The 27,015-nt window shown below is 42.3% G+C and overlaps 1 protein-coding gene across 2 annotated transcripts in view; it reads right to left on the bottom strand.

Moving 5' to 3' along the window:
* The window catches only part of LOC122795742 (matrix metalloproteinase-21-like), a 602,767-nt gene that overhangs the window by 525,055 nt on the left and 50,697 nt on the right, over positions 1 to 27,015 (bottom strand). Inside the window, exons 1-2 of one of the 2 annotated variants that reach the window (XM_044064053.1) lie at positions 1,780 to 1,799; positions 1,555 to 1,664 (exon numbers count right to left, since the gene is read on the bottom strand). Coding sequence is in view for 1 of the 2 variants with exons in the window: in XM_044064052.1 (XP_043919987.1) it covers positions 1,555 to 1,710 (156 nt within the window). In the remaining variant the exon portion in view is untranslated. Of the gene's footprint in view, positions 1 to 1,554; positions 1,931 to 27,015 lie in introns of those variants that run through there. The other variant, XM_044064052.1, reaches the window with a different exon arrangement.

Here is a 27,015-nt window from a genome sequence, read left to right as displayed (position 1 = left end):
GATTTGTTTTCCAATACTGAAACTCAAGTGTAGCGTAAGTGGGGGATGTTGCATTCCTAAGTCCGCCAACCTTCAGAAGTGATATTAAACTGAGCCCCCATCTATCCAAGTTAGTGATAGCTCAAATGGATATAAAAGATTACATGGCAGTTATCAAAAAGAGAAGGGCAACTTCCCCACTGTCGTGATCGAATATTAGCAAGGCAATATGAATACACCCACGGTCTTCCCTAAAAAGAAGCCAATGACAAGTCATGGCTATGTGTTAAAGAGAGTCTCTTATTAAATTTATTGAGGTTTTACCATATTCTCAAATAAATTATAACATAACTTGTGCTGATATCACTTAAAAGAGTATTCATACTTAATAACATGTATAATATATTCGGCACAATAAAATCTCATTAATAAAACACAGCATTTACTCAAGCATAAACATTTTTTTCTTGTCCACTGCTCTGTGTATTACATAACAAATTTATTTTTGGTGTACAGACCCTTAATCAAAATATTTATTTCTTATTTGTTCTCATGGGCTGAACATACTGGTTCCACTATGAAAGATTAAATTACAAGTCAGTTAAGAGCCAAAGTGCCATACAGAAATGGCTGAAAAACCAGCACAATGACAAATGAACCTGTACACTCACCACCCATGCACCCCTTGAAGCTACCCATACCAGATCCATGGCTGCACAAACACGGAGAGAAATCTCCCAAAATGAAGAAATCATTACTGCCACACACACAGAAACCACATTGGTAGTAGCTTCCTAAAGGAAACAGTTATCTGCATTTTGTACATCGGGGACCTGCGGTACATAGAATCTGGCCTTGGGGAAGTGCAAATATAACAAACCTAATAAACATTCTTTCAACCGCAACCCAAAGCAGAAACAACATACAAATACACAGTCATATCCAAGTGGGACATAAGAACAAAGTACAAAGGCAGCAGTTTACTTCAAGATATAATAATGAATATCTTACACTTGGTTAGTTTGGAAAATATATGTATTCTATTACACTAATAATAGAATATCTGCAATAATGCCAAAAATAAGAGGTCAGCAATCTGTTATATGACCATTTGGCTATTGCTATATAGTACTGATAAAGGAAATGACATGTTTAAACAGAATCATTGTTATGAGCAGCAGTTCTTCAGTCATTTAGCAGCACTAGCACTTTGCTAAAGAATTTACTCCTGGACAATGAATATAAGCAGTACTTAAAGCACCTTCATAAATGGAAACACACTGCAACTGATGAGACAAGATACTGTCCTTTGTACAATGTACCTTTTTATTCTGCCTTTGAAACGCTAGCATGTGTCAGGCATTTTCCTCCTGTCATTATTGTCTTAGTGACTGTTACCGTAGTCTATATCCAGACATACTCCAGAGACAGTACTGAAACACTCTGCCCGTGGCATATCTTAGTTACATGCTCACACCAGTAATGGGTGTATTCATGTAGACTCTGCATGCCACACATTTAGCTTTCTATTATAATTCCTAAATGTTGTCTGATAAAGTGTGGGAAATGACATACCTGTGCATCCCCTGTACTGAGGATAACATCGGCATGATTTTTTGCCCTCTGCTGGCTGTTCAAAGGATCCGGATCATGATAGTCTTTCACTGCTCCAGTAAGGCCAAGGACTATTAGGTGGACAAACACAAAAATCAAACTGCCCTGGCTGGACATTGTCTTCCTTAAAACAATAAAGAATGGTAACAGAATTAAACTAAAAGAAAATGATAAACAGGTTTCCACCTCTTTTTGCAAGCACTATAAAGCAACTACTCCAAGTTTTGTCCAGACAAGGTGTAGAAGATCACTTTACAGATGTCTGTGAGACCATGAGCGTGGCCAGTCTTGTCATTCTGGATTAACTATCCAACCTCTTCTGCAACTGGCTGGCTGTCTATAAAATGAGAAACACTGTTACTACACAAGTTTACACAATAACCAAGTAAAACACTAGCACTGCGCAAACTAATGTTCAAAGATCTGAATGACAGCAGTACAACATATTATGACAGGATTAAGCCAGTAAATTAAAGAAATGGAGAGGTGCTTCTGCAAAACTGTTGAACGTGAAAACCAGAAATGGAGTTACCAGTGGTCAGTATTCATAGATAATTTGCAGCAAACACAGCACATGGGTACACATAAGCAGCCACACAGAAGAATGTTGCAAATCATATTACCAGACAGTGTTATGAAAAGTGAGGAAAAACATGAATGATCACATAAAACATACAAAATGAAAGTGGACACTTTCATGAGTGTATGAGATACACAGAACCTCTGAAACAGGTTAAAACTCACAGTCATAAGGTACATTAGGTATCCAGCAAGTGGCTTGCCACTGTAAGAGCAAACAACTTGTGAAAACTTTTGAAGCTGCAACAAGCAAAGGTGTGCACAGCAGCAGCATTCACAAACCTAAACTTACTGACTATCAGCACCTACACCTCACTGCTGGCGGTTCTAAAAAGAGGCAGGTAGTGCAAATGAAAAAGTACAGTTTTGTACCTACCATAAATGTAGATGTTCGAAGATCCACATTGCTGCAGTCCTTACACTTGGGTAGTCCGCTGTCCTCGGTCGGCCCGACTATCAAAGTATAAGGCTGACGTCGGTCAAGGCGCATTTGACTGACATCAGGACGTCAGGGTACAAATGCGCATGACCGACGTCATAACCTCAGTCTTTTCTTGCCCCAGATGTCAGAAGACCCTAGAAATAAAGGTCAAAACCAAAAGACAGCAAACCAACAACCAACCATCCTAGCACTAATAATATGTACAATATATACAATATATACAATATACATCCTATTAACAACCCAACCCACACAACCGCCTCCAAGAGGGGAAGGAGGGAGGGTAAATTGGACTGCAGCAATGTGGATCTTCGAACATCTACATTTATGGTAGGTACAAAACTGTACTATGTTCTTCATCTCACATTGCTGCAGTCCTTACACTTGGGTAGAATCCCAAAGCAGAGGTAAGGGTGGATGGCGAAACTATAAGGAAGCAGGAGCTGCCAAAATGCCCTGCAAAACAGCAGTGGCAAAACCAGCCCTGGATTTAGAGTAAAGTGGAAGGTGATAATGCCTAGAGAAAGTATGCACTGAACTCCAAGTAGCTGCCTCCAAAATATCCTTAGTTGCCACCCCTCAAAAAGCTGTCAAGTGACAGTAGCCCTAGTGGAATGAGGCCTAATCCCAGCTGGAATTTCCTTGCCATGATGGGAATAACAGAAAGCAATGCAAAACCCAATCCACTTAGAAATAGTTTGTTTTGACACAGGCTTGCCCTGAGAACTCAAAGCAAAAGAAACAAATAACTGCTGAGACTGCCTGAACCCCTTAGTTCTGTCCAAATAATATCGCAACTGCCTGTGTACATCTAAAGTGTGCAAAATCTTCTCCCCTTTATTTTGGGGATTTGCATAAAAAGTAGGCAAATGAATAGTTTGGTTTAAAGCCACACTAGAAACCACTTTAGGCATAAATGAAGGATTAGTAATGTAAAGATACCCTATCCTTATGGAAAATTAAGAAAGGCTCAACCGCCATAAGGGCCTGTAACTCAGAAACCCTTCTTGCAGAGGTAATAGCCAACAAAAAAGCAGTCTTCCATGATAAAAACTTTAACTCAGCAGTAGCTGCAGGCTCAAAAGGTTGTAGAGTGAGTTTCTCCAACACAAAATTGAGATCCCAAGCAGGCGTAGGAGCTCTTCGTGGGGGTCTTATATTCTTTGCCCCTCTAAGAAATTGCTTGAACAAAGGATGAGAAAACAATGGTGGGTCACAATCATAGTGAGCTGAAATTGCTGCAGCATGAACCTTAATAGAAGAGAAGGACAAACCTTTGTCCAGTAACTCAGTAAGATATTGAAGAGCCACACTTAAATTAGGCTCGGAAATATCAAAATCCTTTGCTGCACTCCAAAATAAAAATCTCTTCCATTTATCTGCGTACACTTTCCTTGTACTAGGCCTTCTAGCTTCCAAAATAACATTCAAAACTTGCTGTGGAAGTGGAGGTCCACTACGGTTCAAAACAGAATATGCCAGGCTGTTAGGTGCAGAGAGTGAAGCTTGACATTGAGCAAATGACTGTCCTCCTGAGACAACAGGTGTGGAATCGAAGGTAAAGGCCATGGAGGCTTCCATGCCAAGCTTCTCAGTAATGGGTACCAATGCTGTCGAGGCCAATCTGGAGCTATCAAAATCATCCTTGGCTTGTCTTGTCTGGCCTTCAATAGTACCTTTGGGAGGAGAGGCAGAGGTGGAAAGGCATACACATGAAGATGGCTCCAATTGAAAGAAAGAGCATCCACTTTCCAAGCTGTGGGATGAAACCTTTTTGTGCAAAACTTTGGCAGCTGGTGGTTCAGTGGAGAAGCGAACAGATCTATGTCTGGAGTTCCCCATGACACTGTCAATTTCTGAAATACATGAGGATCCAATTTCCACTCGTGGGGATCCATAATTTGTCTGCTCAACACATCTGCTAAGGAGTTCTGTGCTCCTGGCAGAAACCTTGCCTGAAGATTTAGCTGTAAACTGAGAGCAGTCTCCCACAAAATCATTGCTTGCCTGCAGAGGGATAAGAATGTGTTCCGCCTTGCTTGTTGATGTACCACATGACAGTTGTGTTGTCTGTTAGAATCAACACCTGCCCTGGAAGAAGTAAATCCTTGAAAGCTATTAATGCAAACTGGACTGCTAACATCTCTTTCAAGTTGATATGTAGATGCTGTAGTCTGGCAGGCCACTTGTCTTGTATCCACTTTCCATTCAGATGAGCTCCCCAAGCTATGTCTGAGGCATCTGTCGTTAGAATCTGACTCGCCTCTGGCCGGGTCACAGAGAGTCCCTTGTTTAGGTGACATTCCTGAGCCCACCACAAAATTCCTTTTGAATGCAAGGTATTATTTGAATGACAGTGTCCAAATCCTGGCAGTGCTGTGTCCATACATTTTTGAGATACCATTGCAGCTTCCTCATATGCAGTTTGGCATTGGGAAGCACCAGAATACAAGATGCCATGAACCCCAAGGCTTGAAGGACTGTCCTTGCAGTCAGCCTGGACAGATGAGACAACTGATGAAAGTAAAGGGAAAGATTCTTTTGTTTGTCCGGGGTCAAAAGGCCATCTGGGATGCTGTATTCAGTCTCACACCCAGAAAGCACATGTCCTGAGAGGGTACTAGACTGGACTTTATTTCGTTCACAGAATACCCCAGGCATCTTAGCACTGCTATCACATAGTGTAAATGATGAAGAAGTTCGTCCTTTCCTTGAGCCAGAATCAGGCAATCGTCCAAGTAAGGATAAATCTGTATTCCTTTTAGCCTGAGGAAAGCTATCACTGGAGCCAGCACTTTGTGAACACTCTGGGCAGTAGATAAGCCAAAGGGCAATGCAGAGAACTGATAATGAGAATTCCCAGCTCGAAAACGCAGATACTTCCTGCAACACAGTCTGATAGGAACATGAAGATAAGCCTCCTTGAGATCTAAAGTTACCATCCAATGATCTTTGCCCAGCAGAGGTAAAAGCTGCTGTAACGTCAACATTTTGAACTTGGGAATGTCCAGATAAGTGTTGAGGATAGATAGGTCCAAAATTGGTCTCCACGTGTTCCCTTTCTTTGGTACTAGGAACAGGCGAGAATAAAATCCTAGGCCCACCTCTGGCATAGGGACTGGCTGAATGGCCCCTATTTGGAGTAACAGAGAAATTTGCTTGTGAGCCTCTATTCTTTGTGGAGGAGGAACGTCTGGCATGCCTTTGAAAGGAGGCAAGGTATGGAAATAAAACCTGTAACCGTGGTGAATGATATCCAATACCCATCTGTCTTGGGTAATTAAACTCCAATTTTCTTTGAAAAGTGCCAACCTTCCTCCCAAAGGTGCTGCCAGACGAGAAGGCTCTGGCAGCTGAAAAGGTAGGTCATTGGGTCTGTTTACGAAAGGACTGACCCCTGCCCTCACCAAGACTGTGCAGGAGAACTCCCTGTCCTAGGCCTGAAAGAGCCCTGAGCTCTGCCCCTACCACGTCTAGCTCTACCCCTAGACTGGGAATCATAAGAAGGATACGTCCACCCTTTAGCAGGCCAATTTCTACTAAACTTTGGAGGCTGAACCTGCAAAAAATCTTTAACAGTCTGCATAGACTTAGCCTTGTCTTCCATTTTCTTTAAAACAGACTCAACAGGAGAACCAAACAACACATCAGATTGTAAAGGAGCATCTAAAATCCTTGTTTTAACATGGTCAGATAAATTCTGATCCCTCAGCCAGGCGTGCCTGTGAATAACTGACCCAGTAGCAGCCACCCTAGACGAGGCCTGTACAGCATCAAAACCACATTGCAAAGAATGCTTACCCACCTGTTCAGAAACATGTACTAAATCTTGCAACTCTTTACAATCAATACCTTCCGCCAGAGCATCAACCTTAGACTTCAATTGTGAAAGGAGATAATTTTGGTATTTCAACATGTGAAACTGGCAATTCAAGGCCCTCATAGCTAGAGTGGAGGAAGTATAAACTTTCTTTCCCCATCTATCCAAAGCCCTGGCCTCTTTATCAGAAGGAACCGGATTCTTGACAACAGAAGCCTTAACACCTTTAGGCCCCTGGCTAACAGTTTCTGGGTCCGCCCTAGGACTCTTAAAAAGATACTTATGAGCTTCAGGCACCCTGTAATACCTATCCGGTTTAACAGGAGCAGGAGGCAAAGAATCAGGATTAAGAGAAGCCTCTGAAAAAACATCTTCTACCACATCCAAAACAGGAGGTATAGCCAAAGGCCTATGCTGGGGTAAAAACAAAAATTCCTAAGCCTTTTCCTGGAATCAGAGAAGTCCTGACCTTCCCACTTAAAATGTTCCCTCATGGAATGAAGAGTTTCCGAAAATGAAAAATCCTCAGGAGGAGAAGCAGAAGGAGTAGAATCATCCACCTCAGAATCAGAATAAGGAGAATACTCCTGCAAGTCTTCAGCCAAGACTCTGAAACATCCAAGCCTGCTCAAAACTCCCTAACTCAGGCTCCACCCTAGGCCTTTTATCAGGAGGGGCAAGGAACCCCTAATCAAAGTAATCAAATCTTCTGCCATTTTAAGCATATGCTTCTTGGGCACAGTTCCAGAAGAACTAGGGGTGACACCAACTGAAGCTAAACCTGGCCTGCCTCTGGGGAAGCCTTGGAAACAGAAGGAGAGGGCCTAACCACCTTAGGAAGAGAGGGTAGTATAGTAGCCTGAGAAGCCCCTTCAGCCTGACCTGCCTCCTGAGAGGCCACATCCTGCAACAACAAAGTCTCTCCTGGGAACCCAAAGAAACCTCCGTGGAACCACCGGCTCCACCGACACCTCTAAAGAACCGGCGTCCGCACGGACGGTTCTTCTAGCCTAGGCTTAATAGCTTTGTCCTTGCGCTTCTTCGAGGAAGCGGGCGTCGGAGCATCCGACGGCATTTTATAATTGCACCGCTTCCCGAAGACTAACCTGGCACAATCTAACCTTCTCTTTATAGTGCTTATTGAATCTAGCACAAGAGCGGCACCCAACAACGTCGTGCTCAGGCCCTAAACAAGAAATACACAAAGTATGGTAATCTCTATGCGGTATTTGTTTCCCACAAGAAATACAGTTATTCACTTTTTCTGACATCCGGTAAACCACTGAGGCAAGAAAAACTAAAATATTCCCCAACGGGGTACTTAGCCAACTTTGAGTCGGTCTGAAACTCCGGAATCGAAAAATTTCAGAACGCCAACCGGCACTTGCAAAGCTGCTTCTGCATCGGACCATGCGGCAAAAAAGACTGAGGATATGACGTCGGTCATGCGCATTTGTACCCTGACGTCCTGATGTCAGTCAAATGCGCCTTGACCGACGTCAGCCTTATACTTTGATAGTCGGGCCGACCGAGGACAGCGGACTACCCAAGTGTAAGGACTGCAGCAATGTGAGATGAAGAACATCTGTCCTGGCAATGGATTATATACAACCAGCCAAAACACTACCAGTTGATAGACTATTTCTGTGCAGACAGGGACAGATTGACATGTATCACTCACAAACTGGCGTGAGAGGAACGTGTAGCTCTTACTGTACACAGGGATATTCCAAAGGAAAACAAAAGTCACACTGGATATACCCCAGGTGACAGCATGCAGAGTGCTCACTATGTTCTCTGTAGGCTGCTATTAAATCTAAAGGAGCACATTTAATTTCCAAGCACACCAGGATTGACAGCCACCATAATTCATGGCTTCTTTGACATTGCTCATCTCCCCAAACTACTGGGTGCTATCGATTACACACATATGGTAAGAAAGGCCCCATCCTTGCAGACAACAGTATGTACAAAGAGGAGCAACATTTTGTCAACTGTTAGGTGGTGATATAGAATGCACAGGGATTGATAATAATACATGTGCATAGCTCCCCCCCTCCGGCAATGTCTATGATTCACACATCTGGCACATAAGCACCACCTCCTCATGCATAAGGAAATTCCACAGGCACACCTTATTGGTAAGTGCAGGTACTATGGGAAGTGAATATATACATAGCCAAGACAGATAAGGGTACACATGTGTCATCTCCCACATGCTCTTACTGTGTTACAGGTGATGCAGGATACCCCCTAGATCTCTGATTCATAATTCCATAGGGAACCCAAACAGCAATGGAAAACAGCAGGAATAACACCACTCATGTTCAAACTGGAAACATCACAGAGTGTGTATGCTCAGCCTGCTAAAGGCACAGTTCAGATGTCTCAATGTGTCTGAAGGCTCTGCAATAAGCCATTTCCACTGCTTGCAAGATGTTCATAACATGCCACATTCTAAACATGATTACCAAGAAGCATACAGGCCTGACATCCATCCTGGAAACCTCCAGACTCACTATAGCTAGCCCTGCCACAGTCAGACCACCAACATCATCATGTAAAGAAAGTGAGGCCAAAGGACAATGAACAACAGCTACACTCTCCCAAAAAAATAACAGGCTCAGTGGAGCAGGGGATCTAGTGGGCCTATGATGAACATATACTGGCAGTGTCACAGAGAACAAGCATGATGAACACATACTGGCAGTGTCACAGAGAACAAGCATGATGCAGGCAGTGTTATTAAGCAATTATTCTGGGCAGTGCATGTTCGAGTCACATCATGCATCCGTTATTGCCACATATGAAGGAGGGTAGAGAGGGTTGCAGTTATCATCAGCATCTGCACAGACAACAAGGTGCACAACAGTACATGGCTCACATCACAACCTGCATGGAGGTCAAGTAACTAGAGATGGAGATGGGGGTCTTGTGACAAAGGCTACTCTACATAATACATAACGTCTTTCAGTGACAAGAAGCAGTTGGCTCTATGGGACTGTGAGTAGAAGGGAGTGTGACCATAATCTGGGTTTGCTACTGTGTCTTGCAACAGTTTGAACACAAGTCCCCTGTCAGAGGATGCTATGCAACTTCAGAAATAAGATCTTTATGTATTTCACTGAGAAAGTATCCTGACCCTGAAGGCTGGCAGTTATCACTGTCCACGACATGAGGTGGAAGACTCAGATACCTGAAGACTCACAGGAACAGAATGTATTACCCTGTGATGGCCTCTCATTGCAACCATCTTGGGTAAGTATCTGTCCACGATTCAGATAACACTACTGGTACAGCAGTGATGGTGGATATAGAAGTCATGTGTTCAACCATAGTTATAATGTTCTCTTAGTATGGCACTGTCCCTGGCTCTACAGTATCACCAATGTGTTGGCAGTGGTGGTTAGCAGTGCCCTGTACAACAGCTCACACTTAGTTTGTACGATATACCTGTAAAGCTGGTACTTGGACATAAACCTTTAACACAGAAAGGCTCTGCATGGAGGTAAGTTTGAGGCAGCTAGTTAGTGCACTGAACAGCACTAATACCAGATGATAGCACTATCTAACAGCTAGCCTTAACCCTAGACATGACTCATGTGACCCCTGTAAAACCAAGTCCCTAAATCATAACAGCCCAACCCTAATGCAGGTCCTGACAACATGGATATGCAATTTTCTAATGCCTCTCTGGCCAACTTGGAAGACATAGGTATCCTAAGATAATGTAGTAAATGTCTAATGTACTCAGACAGCCTTTTAATTCTAACAAAAATTAACAAAGTATGCCAAGGATGTATATATACATAACTTTGTTGGAAGCAAACATCTGGCTTACAAACAAGGTTGTCAAGCACGCATACAATACATCCTTCACACATGCCACCACACATACATAGACCTTCTTAAAAGAAACCTTCCAAAACCTTAAAGACCTCCTAAACCATCATACATCAACACCTACACACATTAATCACTAAAGCACACACCAAAAGCAACACCTAATGACAGGCATAAGCCCACACATAATGGTCCCCCAAAACAAAGCCCATAAAACAAGCAAACACTTTACCTAGTATTCTTGTCATACAGGATTCTGTTGTAAGACACAGTGATGCCCCTATCATCAGGATGAGCAAACAGAAGATAACGGCTGGTTGCCTGTCTGGAGCTAGAATCGGCGATATCACATACACACTCAAATCACTGCACCACAGGTACCAATACGATTCTATCACACTCTGTTTTGGAGTAAATGACCTGAGACATACTGGAATATATGAAGATAGACATTGCAGACCTCTCTGTATATGTGTCACACACAGGCACTTGCCTTGCATTGAGCAGCATTCTACCTTCACGAAGTATGATGCCACAGTTTGAACAGAAAATTATTGATTTTAATAACTGATTAGGTTCTGGGGTCACTCTAGGAGGATGTAATATCCATCAGTATCAGAGGACATGGTTAACAGACCACACTGCTTTGCCAACATCTGCACCTTTCCCTCCTAAACTTTCAGATATTGTCTAAAACTTTATCCATCTCCCTTGGAGCCTTTTTGGTAATGCCAAAATGACAAAACTACTAGCATAGCAAAAAAAATCCTCAAAGCAACCTTAAAGTGTTACTCTTCAATGCTATGAGCCTAAATAAGAAACTTTGCAAATTACAAGCTCTCCTCACTCTGGAGGATTTAGACATCTGTGCTGTTACTGAGACTTTGTTTAAAGCCACAGAAAACACTCAGGCAGTGCAAAGCTACAGTGTCTTCCACACATTCAGACCAACAATAACAGAGAGGCTAAAGGTGGAGGAGTCTCAATCTATGTTAGCAACAAATACAGCTCCAAGTTGGTTAAACAGGGTGCTGCCCTAGAGTTCATCCACATTCAAGTCTCCATAGACAAGAATCCTTGCCTTTTCCTGGCTAGCTACAGGTCATTCTTTATGACCCACAATGCTCACAACTCTTACTTAGACCTACAAGACATATTCACCATCTAACCAAATGCCCTGTTTATGGGAATCTCTAACTACCGCTCTATAGATTTTGAAATGTATATTGCTTCTAACTCACAGACACATTTCCTGGAGTTTATCAACACGTATACCCTATACTAGATAATGCCCAATCCAACCAGAGGATCAAGCATACTGGACCTAGTACTCACCAACATGGGACAGCATTGCACCCCCCCCTCCATATCACATCTTCATCTGTGATGTCGTACCACAAAGCTGTCTCCCTTGAAAAAAATCAACCTGGAAAACCCAGAACTATTCTAAAGCAAACTACATCCTATTAAGTAACAGTATGTCAAAATTCACAGCTCCCCCATACCCCGGGAACATAGCTAGCTATGCAGAAATATTCACAAAAACTCTGTATAAATATGTAAATGGCTGCACTGAGGTTGTCATACCTACCAGAATTAAGACCAAATCTAACACCAAAAAGAAACCCCACTGGTGGAAGCCTTACCTTAACAGGGTATGTAACAAAAGAAAAATGTCATGGCCAAAATTGGAAAAGACAACTCTCACAGAGACAAGAGCTCTCTAATTCAACTAAACTAGAAATTAAGAGGTCTAATAAAGTCCAACAAGGCCAATTATGAGTTCAGGATAGCCTCGTAGGGCAAAGACAATCACAAGATCTTTTTCAGATACGGCAGGAACCTTAAAGGTAATACTCAGCAGTGTGCAGAACTGGTGGTAAACGGCACAACCTGCACTGACCAAGATGACATAGTAAATCTACTAGCTGATATATTTAGCTCTAACTTCACCTCCAAATCTCTCCTGTGAAATCCCTTCTAACATACCCCCAAACTATCAATAGAAAGCAGGTCCTGGTGGCGCTTGCTAAAGCCAGAAACACTGCTTCAGTGGGCCCTGACAATATCCCTGGTTGCCTCCTGAATAGCCTAAAACATGACCTGGCAGGACCACTTGAGGCACTCCAACTACAGCCTCAAAGAGTTTTTTTTTGCCAGGTGACTGAATGGCTACAACAGCATCCCACTTCATAAGGGTGGACCATCAACTAATCCTGGGAAATACCCATCAGTCTGACAATGCTAATATGCAAAGCCATGCAATGAATTACCATGGAAATGAACAAGGACATTGGCAACCTACAGACACTGAAACCATCCCAGTTTTGCTTTGTGATGTAAAGGTCTTATCTACTCTACCTGGTAGATTTCTTAGAGAGGGTCACCAGGTCTATGGATGAGGTGAAAATAGTGCATACGGCCTACTTTGACCTGACAAAGACATTCTGTATAATACCCCACTCAGGTAGTATTAACAAACTCTCAGAACTAGGCATAAATTTCTACATAACTTACTAGATTGCTGGCTGGCACACAGATAGGACCCAAAAAGTCAGGATCGGTGAGACCACCTCCACCAGAAGATCGGTCATCAGCAGAGTTTCTCAGAGCACCATGTTGGGTCCACTCCTGCTTGACATCTACTTCTCAGAAGTCAAGGTTATGTCAAAGGCTTCTGGCTCACCAAGTTCGCAGATGACTATACATTGGGAGCTATCATAAAACTACAGTGCTAACACCCTACAAGAGGGTATAATTCAAACAAATGACTGGTGCCAAAGCCATGGATTAAAACTCAGCGAGAAGAAATTATTATAGTGCCATTAGGAAACTCATACACCCAAGATAATTAATCCATCAATAAAACACACCTAAGAGTCGAACCAGTAGTCAGGAATCTGGGAACATACATAGACAATAATCTGGCCTTTGTCTAACATGTAGCCAAGATGGTAAGAAAATCATTCTATGTCACCCAACTCATAAGCAAGGGTATGGCATCCAGGTCCAAGGAAGTTATAGTACCACTCTACTCAGCCCTTATCAAACCCAGCATTGAATAATGCTTCTTTTGGCATGTACCAAACCAGGCACCTGCAACATTTGGAATACCCACAAAGGTTCCAAACCAGGAGAATCCAGGGTATGAATACCCTGTCCTACATAGATTGCCTTAAGATGCTGTCTCTGTACTCAGTCTCCTACAGATTTTTGCCTGGCATATTAGACATCCTCTAACCCAGTTCTGATGATCTCGTGACCATCTGCAAAACAAACGGCACCAGAAACACTCCATCCAGGGATCTGAACTTTGTCATGCTGGACAGACAGATATGTATTTCAAAGGTTCCCTGTGCTAGAGAATAAGCAACACATCCACATGAATCAGAGTTCAGCCCTGACTCTATTCAAATGAAACCTTGATATTAGTTGAGAAATCATAAATTCATCCCCAGTCTAGCCACTGTGTCTCTGATAGACAGAGGTCGACAGTAAGTAAAGTAATCTCCAACTAACATACCCCCCCATGCATAACCTTTAGCTACCTCCATGTTAACATACTCCACCATACAGGTGTCCATGGTACTTGGGGACAAAAGTGGGTTGGGCTGAAGGGTTAGGCTTATAAAGACCCTGGCATCATCATTAACCACACACCACACAGATCATCTCCATGTTGGCATGAGTAGCAGCCGACTCTGCCAGGATGTTAGCCCTGCACCTCTGTTGACTGAGTGCTACCACTGACTACAAACCTGGGTTGTGCTTTGAAATGGTGCCAGGATCCACTTCTAGGCTGCCATGCCGTATGCTCCTCAGCTGCTACTGTCACCACCGGAGGAGCAGTGCTGCTGCTGCTCTCTGTCCCTGAATAGCTCCCTAACAGGGGGAGATAAGCTCAGGTGTGGGTGGAGCCATACTTTCCTCAGTGAACGAAGGGAAGAAGGTTCACCCAGGAGGGAAATGGGTAGTATTTGTGTGTTCTCTGGCTGTGGCTTGATCTATAGCCTGGAATCATTATCACACCAGGCATAAGTGCTAAAATCAGCTTGTTGTCCTGACTCAACCAGCATTGGTGTAGCCATAAAAGTGGTCTGGCTTGTGAATATACAATGCAAGACAGAAAACTGTGATTCTGAACACTGATTCTACATAAGGCCTGAGTTATACAAGCAGACAGTGGTACAAATTATGCAAATATAACACAAAGCATGCTTCCTCTGCTTTTCCTGTGTACCAGCACATCTGATATAGCTATAGGAAACAAATAGGTTCGTAGGTTCATAGGTAGGTACTAGGCTATCTGCCCAAAGGCATTTATAAGCCTAGCCAGAACGTGTTGACTTTTGACGCCCCCATAGATTAGTTCCCTGTGCCTCTATCCAGCAGAGCCACTGAAGTGATCCCCAGGGTAAACTTTCTGTTTCCCATCCACTTATCAAGGTTTCTCTTGAAGAGTGTTAGCGAGGAGCTCTGCCTAATGTAGATTAGAATCTTGTTCCAAAGCATAGGAAGTCTCTGGGACAGGAATCTATCCCTCCAGCATGTCCTACTTATTGTTGTGGTGAGGTTTAGATCCCTAGAGAATGTGGCTCGAGGGGATATGGTTTTCTTTAGGTGGAGCATGTCCATCAATTCTGGGTTGGACATGGCCTTGTATGTCAGGCATAGATCACCTCTGAGTAGGCGGTATGCAACTGAGTACAGCTGGAGTTTCTTCAGTCGAGCTGCATACGGCATCTGTTTGAGGCCAGTGATCCTCTTGGTGAGGTACTTCTGTGGTCTTTCAAGCTGTTGTAGGTGTCTTGTAAGGTACATCCCAAATGGGGCATTGTACTCTATGATGGGTCTGATGAGTGATGAGTGGAGGGGCACAATGACCTCTTTTGATCTGGATGCAAACCCTTTTGTAATTAGGTGGGCCACATAGAAGGATTTTCTAACCACTTTGGCAATGTGATTATCAAAGGAGAGATTACTATCTACTTGGGTCCCCAGATCCTTTATTACATCTTCCATATTTAGGGGACTACCACCTATGTGGTAGTTTGTGGGTACTTTGTTTTTTCCAAAGGGGATGACTATGCACTTTTTGGCATTTAGCTTGAGGCCATGATTTTGACACCAGGTATCCGTCTCAGTGAGACCCTTTTGGAGGATGTCTGTGTCAGCCAGAGAGTCAATTATAGCCCCTAGTTTGCAGTCGTCTGCGAACCTGGTCAGCCATAGTCCTCCTGTGCTTGCCTGTACCTCTGACAAGTACATGCCAAACAGCAGGGGTCCTAGGACTGAGCCCTGGGGAATGCCACTTGTAACCAGTTTAGAGTCGGACCTAGCTCCCGCAACTCTCACCATGTGGGTTCTGTCCATGAGCCAGCTGGCAACCCATCTTGTGATGTAGGGGTTTATGTTCAGGCTGGTGAGCTTGTCTATAATACCAGAATGGGGAATGGTGTTGAAGGCCTTTGCGAGGTCTAGGTAGGCTGTGTGTACCACCTTTCCCTCGTCTATAGCCTTGGTAACTGTCTCAAAGAAGTCCACCAGATTTAGGAGGCATGATCTGCCCTTAACAAAGCTGAACTGGGTAGGGTCCAGTGTTTGGTGGTTCCCAATATCTCTGTTAATGAGTTCCATGATGATGCGCTCCATAGCCTTGCAGACCAAGCTAGTCAGCCTTATATGGTGAGAGTTCCCAGCGTCTGTTGTGGCTCCACCTTTGTGGAGTGGAATAACCATTGCAGTGCACCACTCTATGGGTTCATAGCCTGTGGAGAGGCTGAGTTTGAACAGTGTGTTTGGGTGAGGGGTTAGTTCATCTTTGAGCTCATGTAGGACACAGCCTGGGACACTGTCCGGTCCCATTGATGCTGTGTTTTTGGCTTTGGAGAGGGCTGTTTTAACCTGAGTGTCTGTGATTGCAGGGGCTCTACATTCTTCTGGTATGGTTATGGGCCCTTTTGGGGTGAGAGGGGGGTGAAGTTTGCACTGAACCTGTCTGCCAGGATGTTGGCGATATCGGTCGGTTCTGTGTATTTTGTGCCATTCTGCACTAACTCCGAGCAGATCTGAGCATTGCCACTTAGATTCTTGACATAGCTAAACAATACCTTGTGGTTATCTTTGGAATCCTTGGCAATTTTTCTTTCGAAGCTAGCCTTGGATGATTTTATGAGGGATTGTAGTTTCTTGCTGATACTGATCAGGGATGTCTTCACTTCTTGGGATTTTACTCTTTTCTGTACTAGTTTCCTCCTTCTAATTGTATAGCTTGTTTATGGCAGGGGTCCACCAGACTGATTTCCTTTTCTTGGAGGAGTGAGTCTTGGTTTTGCTTGGGATAGCACAATCCATGCATTCTTGTAGGTACCCACAGAATGCATTAGTAAAGGATTTTTGCAGCTTGGACAGCGTTATCCTTTAGCATGGGGGCTTTGAAACTTTCCACCTTGGTCTTAAATAATCTGAAGTTTGATTTTGAAAAGTTTTTTGCAGTGGTTTCCTTGACCGGGGGTGGGGGCAGAATGTGGATATCCAGAGTGATTTGTTTATGGTCAGATCTAACTAGCAAGGGGCTGATCTCCGGTGTGGAACACCAGTCGCCCATGTTGGTGATGACTAGGTCCAATATGTTGTCACCTCTGATGGGAGTGTTGACCAGTTGATCCAGGGTGTTTGAGTTTATAAATTCTAGGAAATGTTGGGCAAGGGAGTTAGTACTTGAGTAGTTCTCCCAGTTAATGTTTGGGTAATTGAAATCACCCAATATTAGGGTGTTTGGTGGGATCTTTATGTTTCCCAGTGTTTCCAGAGATGCGGAATGGGGGACCTGGGACATGGTGGGTGATCTGTAGCAAGCTGCAATTTGAATTGCAGTTTTGCCCGTTGTTAGTTGCATGTGGATGAGTTCTGAAGCACTGTGCTGTGCCACTAATCTGGAGGTGTGGGTATCCTTGATGAATATGGATACGCCCCCTCTTTTGTATTTTGGTCCGGGTTCTGTGGCAGAAATGTATGGTATGAGTTGTAGCCTTGTAGTGCTGGATGCTCTCTGGAGCCTTAAACCAGGTTTCTGTTACTGCACATATATCGATTTTCTCCATACTGAGCAGTGCCTCGAGTGCGTGCATTTTGAGGTTTCGACTTCTGGCATTGAGTACCATTATCCTCAGTTTGCAGTGCTATTTGTGGCATGTTAACATACACAATGCACAGCTGCTATACAAACATGTCATATGATTACTAACATGGTTTATCTCCCTCTGAGATCTATGACAGATGTCCTTTTGTGGAACTTGTGTTCACGTCTTGGTGTACGATACCTGTGCCTTCATCATCTCTATTAATGGGCACTATGGGCTCAACTTTGTCAGTTACGTTTAGAATGAGAGTTGGCCCACCCTCTAGTGGCTGATCTTTTTGATGATATGTTGCATGTCTTTTTGCAGGACCACGTCATCATTTTTGTGACATGCCACCAAAATTATTTATATGTGGACTACCACCCACCAACAAAACTGATGTCATGGAATCTCTGTCTCCTAGATATGGTTCACTACAGACTGGTGAGAACCCTGTTGTCCTATCAGCTAGCACAAATGGATGTTGACTGCCTGAAGCAAAATGCCATTTGCAGCTTAGTTGGAAGTGACCAACTCCTGCTAACCTACCTCCACCATTTGAAGGACATAAGGAATTATAAGACAGCAGCACGCTGCTGTAAACCAGTGACTGCTGGGAATGGTAGGCTATCAATTCTTAACAGTGGATTGTTATAGGTATACATAATATGACAGATCTGATGAAGAAAAACAACAAAGTAGGTGCTACAGATATGCTGTGCCTTGAGAGTGGAGTTCTATGATATGCCATCCCAGTGATAGGGACAGTAATGCACATGTGTAGAGCTGGGATAGCTGTAACAATCAGGCTCACAGTGACATACAAATGAAGAGTGGGTTTACTAACAGTTTGTATAGAGGGAGAATATGTGGTAACTTGAGAGTCTGACACTGGGTTCCTGTGGTACGGTATTGGGGTTACACATGGGACACCCAAGGCAGTTATCCCCATAGCATATCCTCATAGCATGTAGGTGTAAGACATATAAGATAATGCAGGGATATGCAACCCTGACAGAGTTGTCTTCCATCAACTACAGTGTAAATATTCTATTAAAAACATTGCATATGAGCTATATGTAGGTATCAATTGCAAGGAATACTACAAATTAATATGTTTACCTAGGTAATGGCTCACATGTACATCACACCAAAGATACACCTCTTACCCCAGTACTGCAGAATACTGACAAGGCTGTGTTTTCTGCAAACTCTGCTCCTCTGCTGCCAGAAACTTGCTGTACAATGTTGTACAGATGCTGCTGTTAATTCTTTGGTCCGCAGTTAGATATGTAAAATGGCATCCATCCTTTTAAGTCACAGGACTACCAGTTTGGACAGCATGCATTGAAATGACACCAAGTTCAAATTACATCTATGAATTACTATATTTCATCAAAGCACATAGGTAACAGATCCCAGCATGCTGCCAACAACACCATGAGTGAGGATTTCTTTATGCTGACTGCATTTATATGCACATTGTACTTTGTGCCTGTGCTAGGCTGTACTGCTCACAACTCAGACCTCACACTTCCATCACAAATCCCAGGCCAGACATTCACAGTAAAAACTGCAGCCACTAATGCCTCTCCGAGAATTCTTATCCGGTGTGTTAGGGAGAGCAAAATTATGCCCTGTCTACTGCATGGTCAGTTCAGAGAGTAGATACTGAGACACTATTAGGACCATTTCCAAAGATGGATGCTTGGCTTGATCTGGTGAGCTGCCAAGTGAGACACACTGGCACCCCCAGAACTGCTGAGCAATGCAAGCACTAGTATAATGACCTGCTGCATCACTACCCTGAAGATCTTCAGCAGATGGAAGCAGATGTTAGGCAGGAACAGTCTGAATGGTAAAGTATTTGCAGTCCCTACTGTTTTCAAAGTTTAATTTAACTTTTCTTCTGTCGTACAGAACAATGTGCCTAATAATGGCTGTTTCCTCTGATAGCTACCACAACATACCACATGGGTTACTGTGGGGGGCTGTCACTGTACATTGTTGCTTGTCTGTCTTTTCATGGCATTGCAGCAATTTATGGGATATTGCATAAATGTTCCATTGCGAGACAGTGTTCACAATTTTAAGCTAATGCTATCTTGCATGTCCACGTGGGGGCTATAGCCTAGCTGTGAAACTGTAGGCACATGTCTACATTTCTACTTTCATGCATGTATAGGTCAGCTTAAAGCTTAACTGTGAAGCTGTGGACACATCTCCACACTTTTTCTATCATGTACGTACACCTGGGAATGAAGGTTTGCAGTGGTGTGTGTGTATCACATTTACTCCTGTGGAAGAAAGATATTTTCTCCCTTGTGTCTTTTAGCACAGATACAAATGGAGGACAATCATGTTGACTACTACAGGAAGCAGGTGAGACTTGCATAACAGCATGGTTAGTTTAATAATTACTTTGTAGTACTACATTAACAGTATGATTTGTAGACCTTCTTCCTAGTATTATCCTTCCTACTGTGTCCCCCTCCTGCAAGCCATGATGCTAAACAAAGCATCAGCCATAGCTGGCCCTTTTCCCCTGTGGCTGCAGTTGTGATGGGTGTGCTAAGACTGCCTAGCCAGGTGGTTTCCTACCTCTCACAAGGAGGTAATCTTGTCTGACTGCAAGCTAGGCCCTAGTCATCACTGTAAAATTAAATTTGTGAGGCAGTTGAAACAGATATATGTCTGTTGGGTAGCTGCAGCCTTGTCTATTCTGGAGCACATAGTAGATGCCTTTAGGCCACAGGTCCCTGCCATCAGGCCACAAGAGGAGGGTGTGACTCCTCACCATCATCAACCAACCCTGAATTGTATTCTAGGTGAACATGACATCTCTTTACGTCACTTATCAACTAGCATGCTGCTCTTACTTTATGCCACTTAGCAGCCAGCAAGCTGTTCTTACTGTTCCTATCCTCAGCCAGGTGTACCCCATCCTACTGTGCCACAACTAATCCCTTGTGCCTTGACCACTATTCTCCATCATCATCATTTGTCCTCACTCCTTTTGCATCTGTTCTGACCATGATTCATCATCCTAGTATGTGCACATACACCCTGTAAATACTGTTTGGTATTTACTCATGTACTCTCATAGACTACCTTTCTACATCTTTCATCCCCTTGTTTCCCATATCATTATTCTCTTCATACCTCCTCTCTACAAATGTATGTTTGTGTTCATGTATGTGTATATGCATGTATGTTTGTTATATATATATAAAATCTTGCCTACCCCACAAAAAATATGCTCTGCCTACCTCCTATGCATACATTGAGAGAGAGAGAGAGATACATACAGCCAGAAATACATTTCCAAAAATTATTTTTCTTTCTTTCTTATTTACCTTTTTTGTGTGTGCACTTCGGCTTTATAGTTTTTCCCCATTTTCTACAGTAATGTACTATGTGCTGCAAGCTAGTACACTGTGGCTCTTACTGGCAGCCTGCTCTTCCATATCCTGATTCATGCTTTCTAATGACTTTAAGTATTATGAGATCTGCACTAACTGGTATGTGGCCAGTATCTTGTTCTACAGCTTAATCTTGCTCTGCCCCACTTTGCTTGCTTGCAGCTTTTAGCCTTGCATGAGTTTCACCACTGGAACACAGCTAGATGCTCAGCTGTGCAGACTGTCACCATTTGTATATTCCTGTCTGCTTTGCCGTGCAGTGTATTGCCACTATAAGTGGCACAAGCCTTGCTCAGGGGTCTATATTAGAGCAGCGAATGGACTAAATAGCGAAAGCTATTTAGTCAATCCGATACTGTCGAAATGGCAAAATAGCAAAGCCACGGAACATCGACTTTTTTCCCAGGGAAAAAATTTGGTGGGTCGTCTTTGGGACTTTGCCATTTCCTCCACTATGGTGCGATCTCAAAGTTGGTATATTTAAGTAGGGGGGTGTGGGGGGCAAAGCCCCCCACTTATCTCTGTGTTTTTATTTATTTTTTTTATTTTTTTGCGGAGCAGTGAATTTTTTCCCCTGGGAAAAATGTCACTGCTCCGTGTGTTCAATATTTTGTGGTTTAGACATTATCGGTACGATGAAATAGCGTTCGCTATTTTAATCGTGCGATAATGTAATATAGATGCTTGCTCAGCTACACAGGGTCTCTCTATGAGTGCTGTTCACTATGGCCAGAAATTTAAAAAACAAGACTTCTCATCCCACGTGTTTCACTGGGTGTGTCTAAGCAAAGTTGGTTAAACACATTTCATAGGTTCCCACTATTAGTTAACATTTCTACATCTCATAACTAACAACTCCTCCTGCAGAGTATCTCTTAGCAAGTTATTTAACCAGACAGTTTTCCCAGGACACACCTGAAAAGGGACACTTGTGTCCACTGTGCGTACCCAATTAATACATGAGAAGAAATCTCAAGGGGCATCATTTAATTTAAATGATCAAAATAACTATAATGTATGGAGCACAGTGATTACACTCTGATATCCAGAAAAAGACAAATCAATTAAGTGCTTATGTGATGATGTGAGGTATTGCTAGCTGTGTCAGGAGAAGAAAGGCAGTGGATGTGTAACATATGCCAGCATAGCTAGCTAGAGTTTTGTAAAGAATTATATATCATTTGTATATCAAACTGATTTATACAGGTGCTTGCATTGAAAATATATATGTAAAGCTGCTTATGTTAAAAATGTACCAACAGTGGGTCCTGATGGATAAAAAAGAACTACACCTATATGTCAGACTGTATTGTAACTGTTAAAACAAATATACTGTAACAGAAGATACCGGAAGAGAAGAGGTTAATCTCAATCCAGTTAACTTTGAAAAATAGTCTGAAATTAAATTACCTGGTTTAGGCCATGAAGATTGTATTTTACAGTTCTTACTGTAGCCAGAGACAAAATGTCTGTGAAAATCAGGACTAAGAATCCTACTGTATTGTCCTTAGGGGTGAACTAATTGAAATGGTTTTATAGCTTCCAGGTACTATAACACATCTTAGAAAAGTTGTGTGTGTGTGTGTGTGTGTGTGTGTGTGTGTCTGTGTGTGTGTGTGTGTGTGTGTGTGTGTGTGTGTGTGTGTGTGTGTGTGTGTGTGTGGTAACACATATGTGCTAGATTCTAGTTCAGTTTCTACTAAAGGGGGTAGTGTGGGAATCAGAATCAGATGACCATATGTATATGATGTCATTCTGTAAGCCAGCACTGAAATGATGCTTTAATACTAGATGTGACAGAAGTCACAGGGCGGCCTGTTTGTGAAACCTGACAAAGAAGACCACACACCCATGTCATGTTGCCTTGCTCTAGTAAGTGAGCTAGGGGACAGTCATTTTTTATATCAGTCAGGAAAATATAGTGAGATTAGTTAAGTATTGTTTTCCTGTATCTGTATGAATCTATCCATCTGTGTTATATTTAATACTTCTTGTGACTGAAACTCTGGTGTTTGTTATAAATAGATATTTAGTACTTTCATGTTTATTATTAAATATATTTAAACTTTTTATTGTGGCTGGTCTTTCAGAGAATATTTTAACCAGGAACCAAACACAAAGACCAAAAAATAAAAATAAAAGGTCCAAGTGTACACAGCAGGTCCACACCAAATAATGGAGAAAATCCTTTTGTTCGCACAGTAGATTAAGTGCTTTTGTTAGCTTATAGCCAAATACTTCATCAGAATCTACCATACAATAGAACCAGCGCATTTAAGTACTAAAATAAAAACACCACCTGATCAATCAACTGATTACACCTTAAAAAGAGAGGCACTTAAAAAATAGAAACTTTTACAAAGGCCAAAATATAAACGCCAGAATTAGTGAGAACAATCCCCTGATATTAATGTGTTCCTTGTGGAAACTCTAAACAATATAGGACCTCAACTTAAGAACACTGCTGATGCTACAGTAATCATTTAGCCCTGGAGGACTATGTACTTGTAGCCTAATTTGCCACAACAGTTCTTTAAGCTCCAATATCTCCTGCCATGGCCCACCCCAGGGATTTTGACATACCTGCTCCACTGCAAAAAATGAAAATTCATGGTCAGGAAACTGTCCTACATGTTTTTCCAAGCATTGGTCTTTCTATGTTGCCTAATATCCAATGTGTGTTCATAGATACGGTCCCTAAAATGTCTCTGTGTTTTCCCTACATAAAAATTAGGGCATTACCTACATTGGGCCACATATACAATGCCCCTGGTATTACAATTGCAATGAAAACAAGGTCTAATCATTTGGTGATTAACCAATAAGGTATCCCCTTTCATAATGCGGGGCACTGTGGACAAGAACCACATTTATAGGTGCCCCATCTCCTAAAACTCAATGGTGCGTGGTAACTACACTCACTTTCAAGAAAATTCTTCATAGATTTACCCTTTCTGAAAATGACTTTAGGCTCTATTCCTACATACTCTAAGACCCCCTTTAAAACACTTATAAATATTCCAATTCTTTTTCAAAATGTTCACAATATCCACATGCTCATTAGAAAAGGTGGTAATGAAAGCCCTGAAAAAATCAGGCTTCGGGTCAACCCCACCATCACCCCTCAAACTAATCTGGTCATTAGTGTCCCTTAGTATGGGTCTCTACACCAAATTCATCTTTTTAACACTAACCTCAGAAAAAAACCTGTTGTACCAACAGATTAGGGTAGCCACGTGCTATTAGCATTCTTACTATTTTTTCGCCCTCTTGATGAAAAATCTCATCCCCAGATAGAATATGGGCCAATCTGACAAACTGACCTTTGACCAACCTCTTCTTTTGGTGGTACGGGTAGCAACTGGTGAAATGAAGGAGACTGCTGGAGTAAGTTGGTTTCCTAAAAATGTTACTGGTGTACCTTCTGTTGACACAATCCTTTCTTAATTCAACATCCAAATAATGGATGACATCCAAGTGACTGATATAAGTAAATTTAAGAAAAGTAGTTGTATAGTTGCAATATTCAACAAAGTTGCTAATCTCATGAACAGGCCCTTTCCAAGCAATAAAAATGTCATCCAAAAAATGACAATACATATTCCAATGCTGCTGATAGACGGACCCAACAAAGAACCTCCTTTCCCACTCCAGCATAATAACATTGGAGAAAATGGGGGCACATGAAGCCCCCATAGCTACCCCATATTTTTGGTGATAATACTGGACTTCAAAATACACAAAATTACAACTCAAGACTGTCTCCATAAGTGTGGTTAAAACATATACATCATTATCTGAAAACATACCAGTGGCAACAATGTAATCATGAAACCATTCCATCCCGATATCATGGGGAATGACGTTGAACAAATTAACCACATCAATGGTTAAAAAACTGATATCCTCCAAAAATACCATCTTTCCAACTTTCCTTAGGAAATCCCAAGAATCTTTGCATAGTTCAGAATGCACATTTAAACATTTCTTGATTTTAGTATCAATGAACCCGGCAAGGGAATGAATTTTAGCCTTTGAGGCATTAACTATCGGCCTCAAAGTGGGATCCACAATGTCTCTGTGGATCTTGGAAAGGCCGAAAATAGAGGGTACCACTGGGTGTGCACAACTAAGAAAATCGTATTCATCTGAACTAATCGCGCCTTGATAAAACATGTCTTTAAGTAAATAATCTAATTTCACATAAGACAAATTGACCAAATTAATAGATGCTTCATCATACATAGTATCTTCAAGCAACATCCCATTCATATGGTTAATGTAATCAGTTTTGGTCATCACCACAATCTCCCCGCCCTTGTCAGGCTTCATAACTCTAATACTCCTATCCGAGCAAAGTTCCTTAAGTAAGCTCCTTTCACTTTTGGTCAGATTGAAGTTATGTTCTGAAGAAAAAACTTCCAATAGTTTCTTAAATTCAAACTCACATACCTTCTCAAAAATTACTAGGGGCATCTGCAAAGGGGGGTTAAATGTGCTTCTCTGAACTAGTTCCTGTATTTTATACACCCCACTAGTGTCATGAAAAAACAACAACAAATTTAATTTTCTCAAAAATAATTTAAACTCAACAGTTAAATGTTCCAGTCGAGTTTTGACAGTAGGAACAAAATGCAAGCCTTTGCTCAACATATCATTGTGCTCAATCTTAAATATTTTATCAGTGTAATTATATAGTTTAAAGTCACCTTTTCTATTGAAAATAATTAAAGGCCCATTTTCAGCCATCACTGTTTCATCATTCGGTTGCTGAGAACCAGCCCCCTTCTAAGCTACTATCTCCTCTGTGCCCTCGGATAATGGTTGGTCGCTCGCCTCTATTCCTGCCTCTGCCCATTCTGGTTCACATTGCAATTGTGTATCTGCTCCGAGCATCTCAATGGGCCTTGTCCTAAAGGGTTTTCCTGGTTCTCCTGTCCATTGCTGTCTTCATCGCTAATTGTTCCTTGTTCATCGTTAAGAAGGCCCTGCCCTCGTGCGTCGTTACCCGGTATAGGATAGGCTCACCCCTGGCTATACTCTAGCCTATCCCTTTCGATCTTTCTGCTCTTCCGGGATCTGACATCTGACACATACCCATGTCATCTTGCCTTGCTCTAGTAAGTGAGCTAGGGGACAGTAATTCTTTAGATCAGTCAGGAAAATATAGTGAGATTAGTTAAGTATTGTTTTTCTGTATCTGTATGACTCTACCAATCTGTGTTATATTTAATATTTCCTGTGACTGAAACACTGGTGTTTGTTATTAATAGATATTTAGTACTTTCATTTTTTTATTGTTTATTATTAAATATATTTAAACTTTTTATTGTGGCTGGTCTTTTAGAGAATATTTTAACCTTTGCAAGTACTTGTATTTATTTGCTGACACTATGGCCATTTCTGAACGCCTTGCTGCATTGATCAAACACTATCACTTGTATTAGTATTAATTTTCCTAATTATAACTGGATACCCTGGCAATAGCCTTAGAGTAGCTGACTTGGAGTGTTCTGGTGGCAGTATCTACCTTATGGTCTGGGCAGAGGGGGCATAGCTGGTAAATCTGTGCCAGCCTTTCCCAGATTGCGTGTGTGTGTGTGTGTGTGTGTGTGTGTGTGTGTGTGTGTGTGTGCTGTATTTGTGTGTGTGCGTGTGTGTGTGTGTGTGTGTGTGTGTGTGTGTGTGTGTGTGTGTGTGTGTGTGTGTTTGAATCAAATCTCACAGAATGTGTTTCTCAGCTCCTTGAAGCAGAGACACAAAGCACTGGTTTCACAGAGAGAGTGGTGGAAGACTTGGCTTGGAACACTCGGCTGAGGACTCAACTCTTCAGCTGTGGTCAGTGTTGAGTCTTATTTAGGGCCTCATGAAAGACAGGGAAACCTAGCCCCAGAACGGAAGTGTGTTTCCTGTGTGCTCTTAAGGGAAATTGTTCTTGGTGCAGAGAGCTGCATCTGGAAATGCTGCGTGCATCTATTTTTGTTCCAAGTGAATGTCCCTCACCAGTGTCTGTGGTGAAGATTGAGACTCCTTGATCACTGACCCAGAGGAGGGATGTCACATACTGGTGAGCAGTGGTGTGGATATTAATTGAACTTCTGTAGCCTGTAGGCAGCTGTCACTTAAGGCGTTTGTACTCTGAGCAGCCACAAGGTAAACATACAGAGTTTCATTTTCATAACAGTTTTATTTTTT

The sequence above is a fragment of the Protopterus annectens genome, chromosome 2.part2, assembly GCF_019279795.1.
Source record: "Protopterus annectens isolate FY-2018-M chromosome 2.part2, PAN1.0, whole genome shotgun sequence".
Classification (NCBI taxonomy): domain Eukaryota; kingdom Metazoa; phylum Chordata; order Ceratodontiformes; family Protopteridae; genus Protopterus; species Protopterus annectens.
This window is presented reverse-complemented; position numbering and strand designations above follow the sequence as displayed.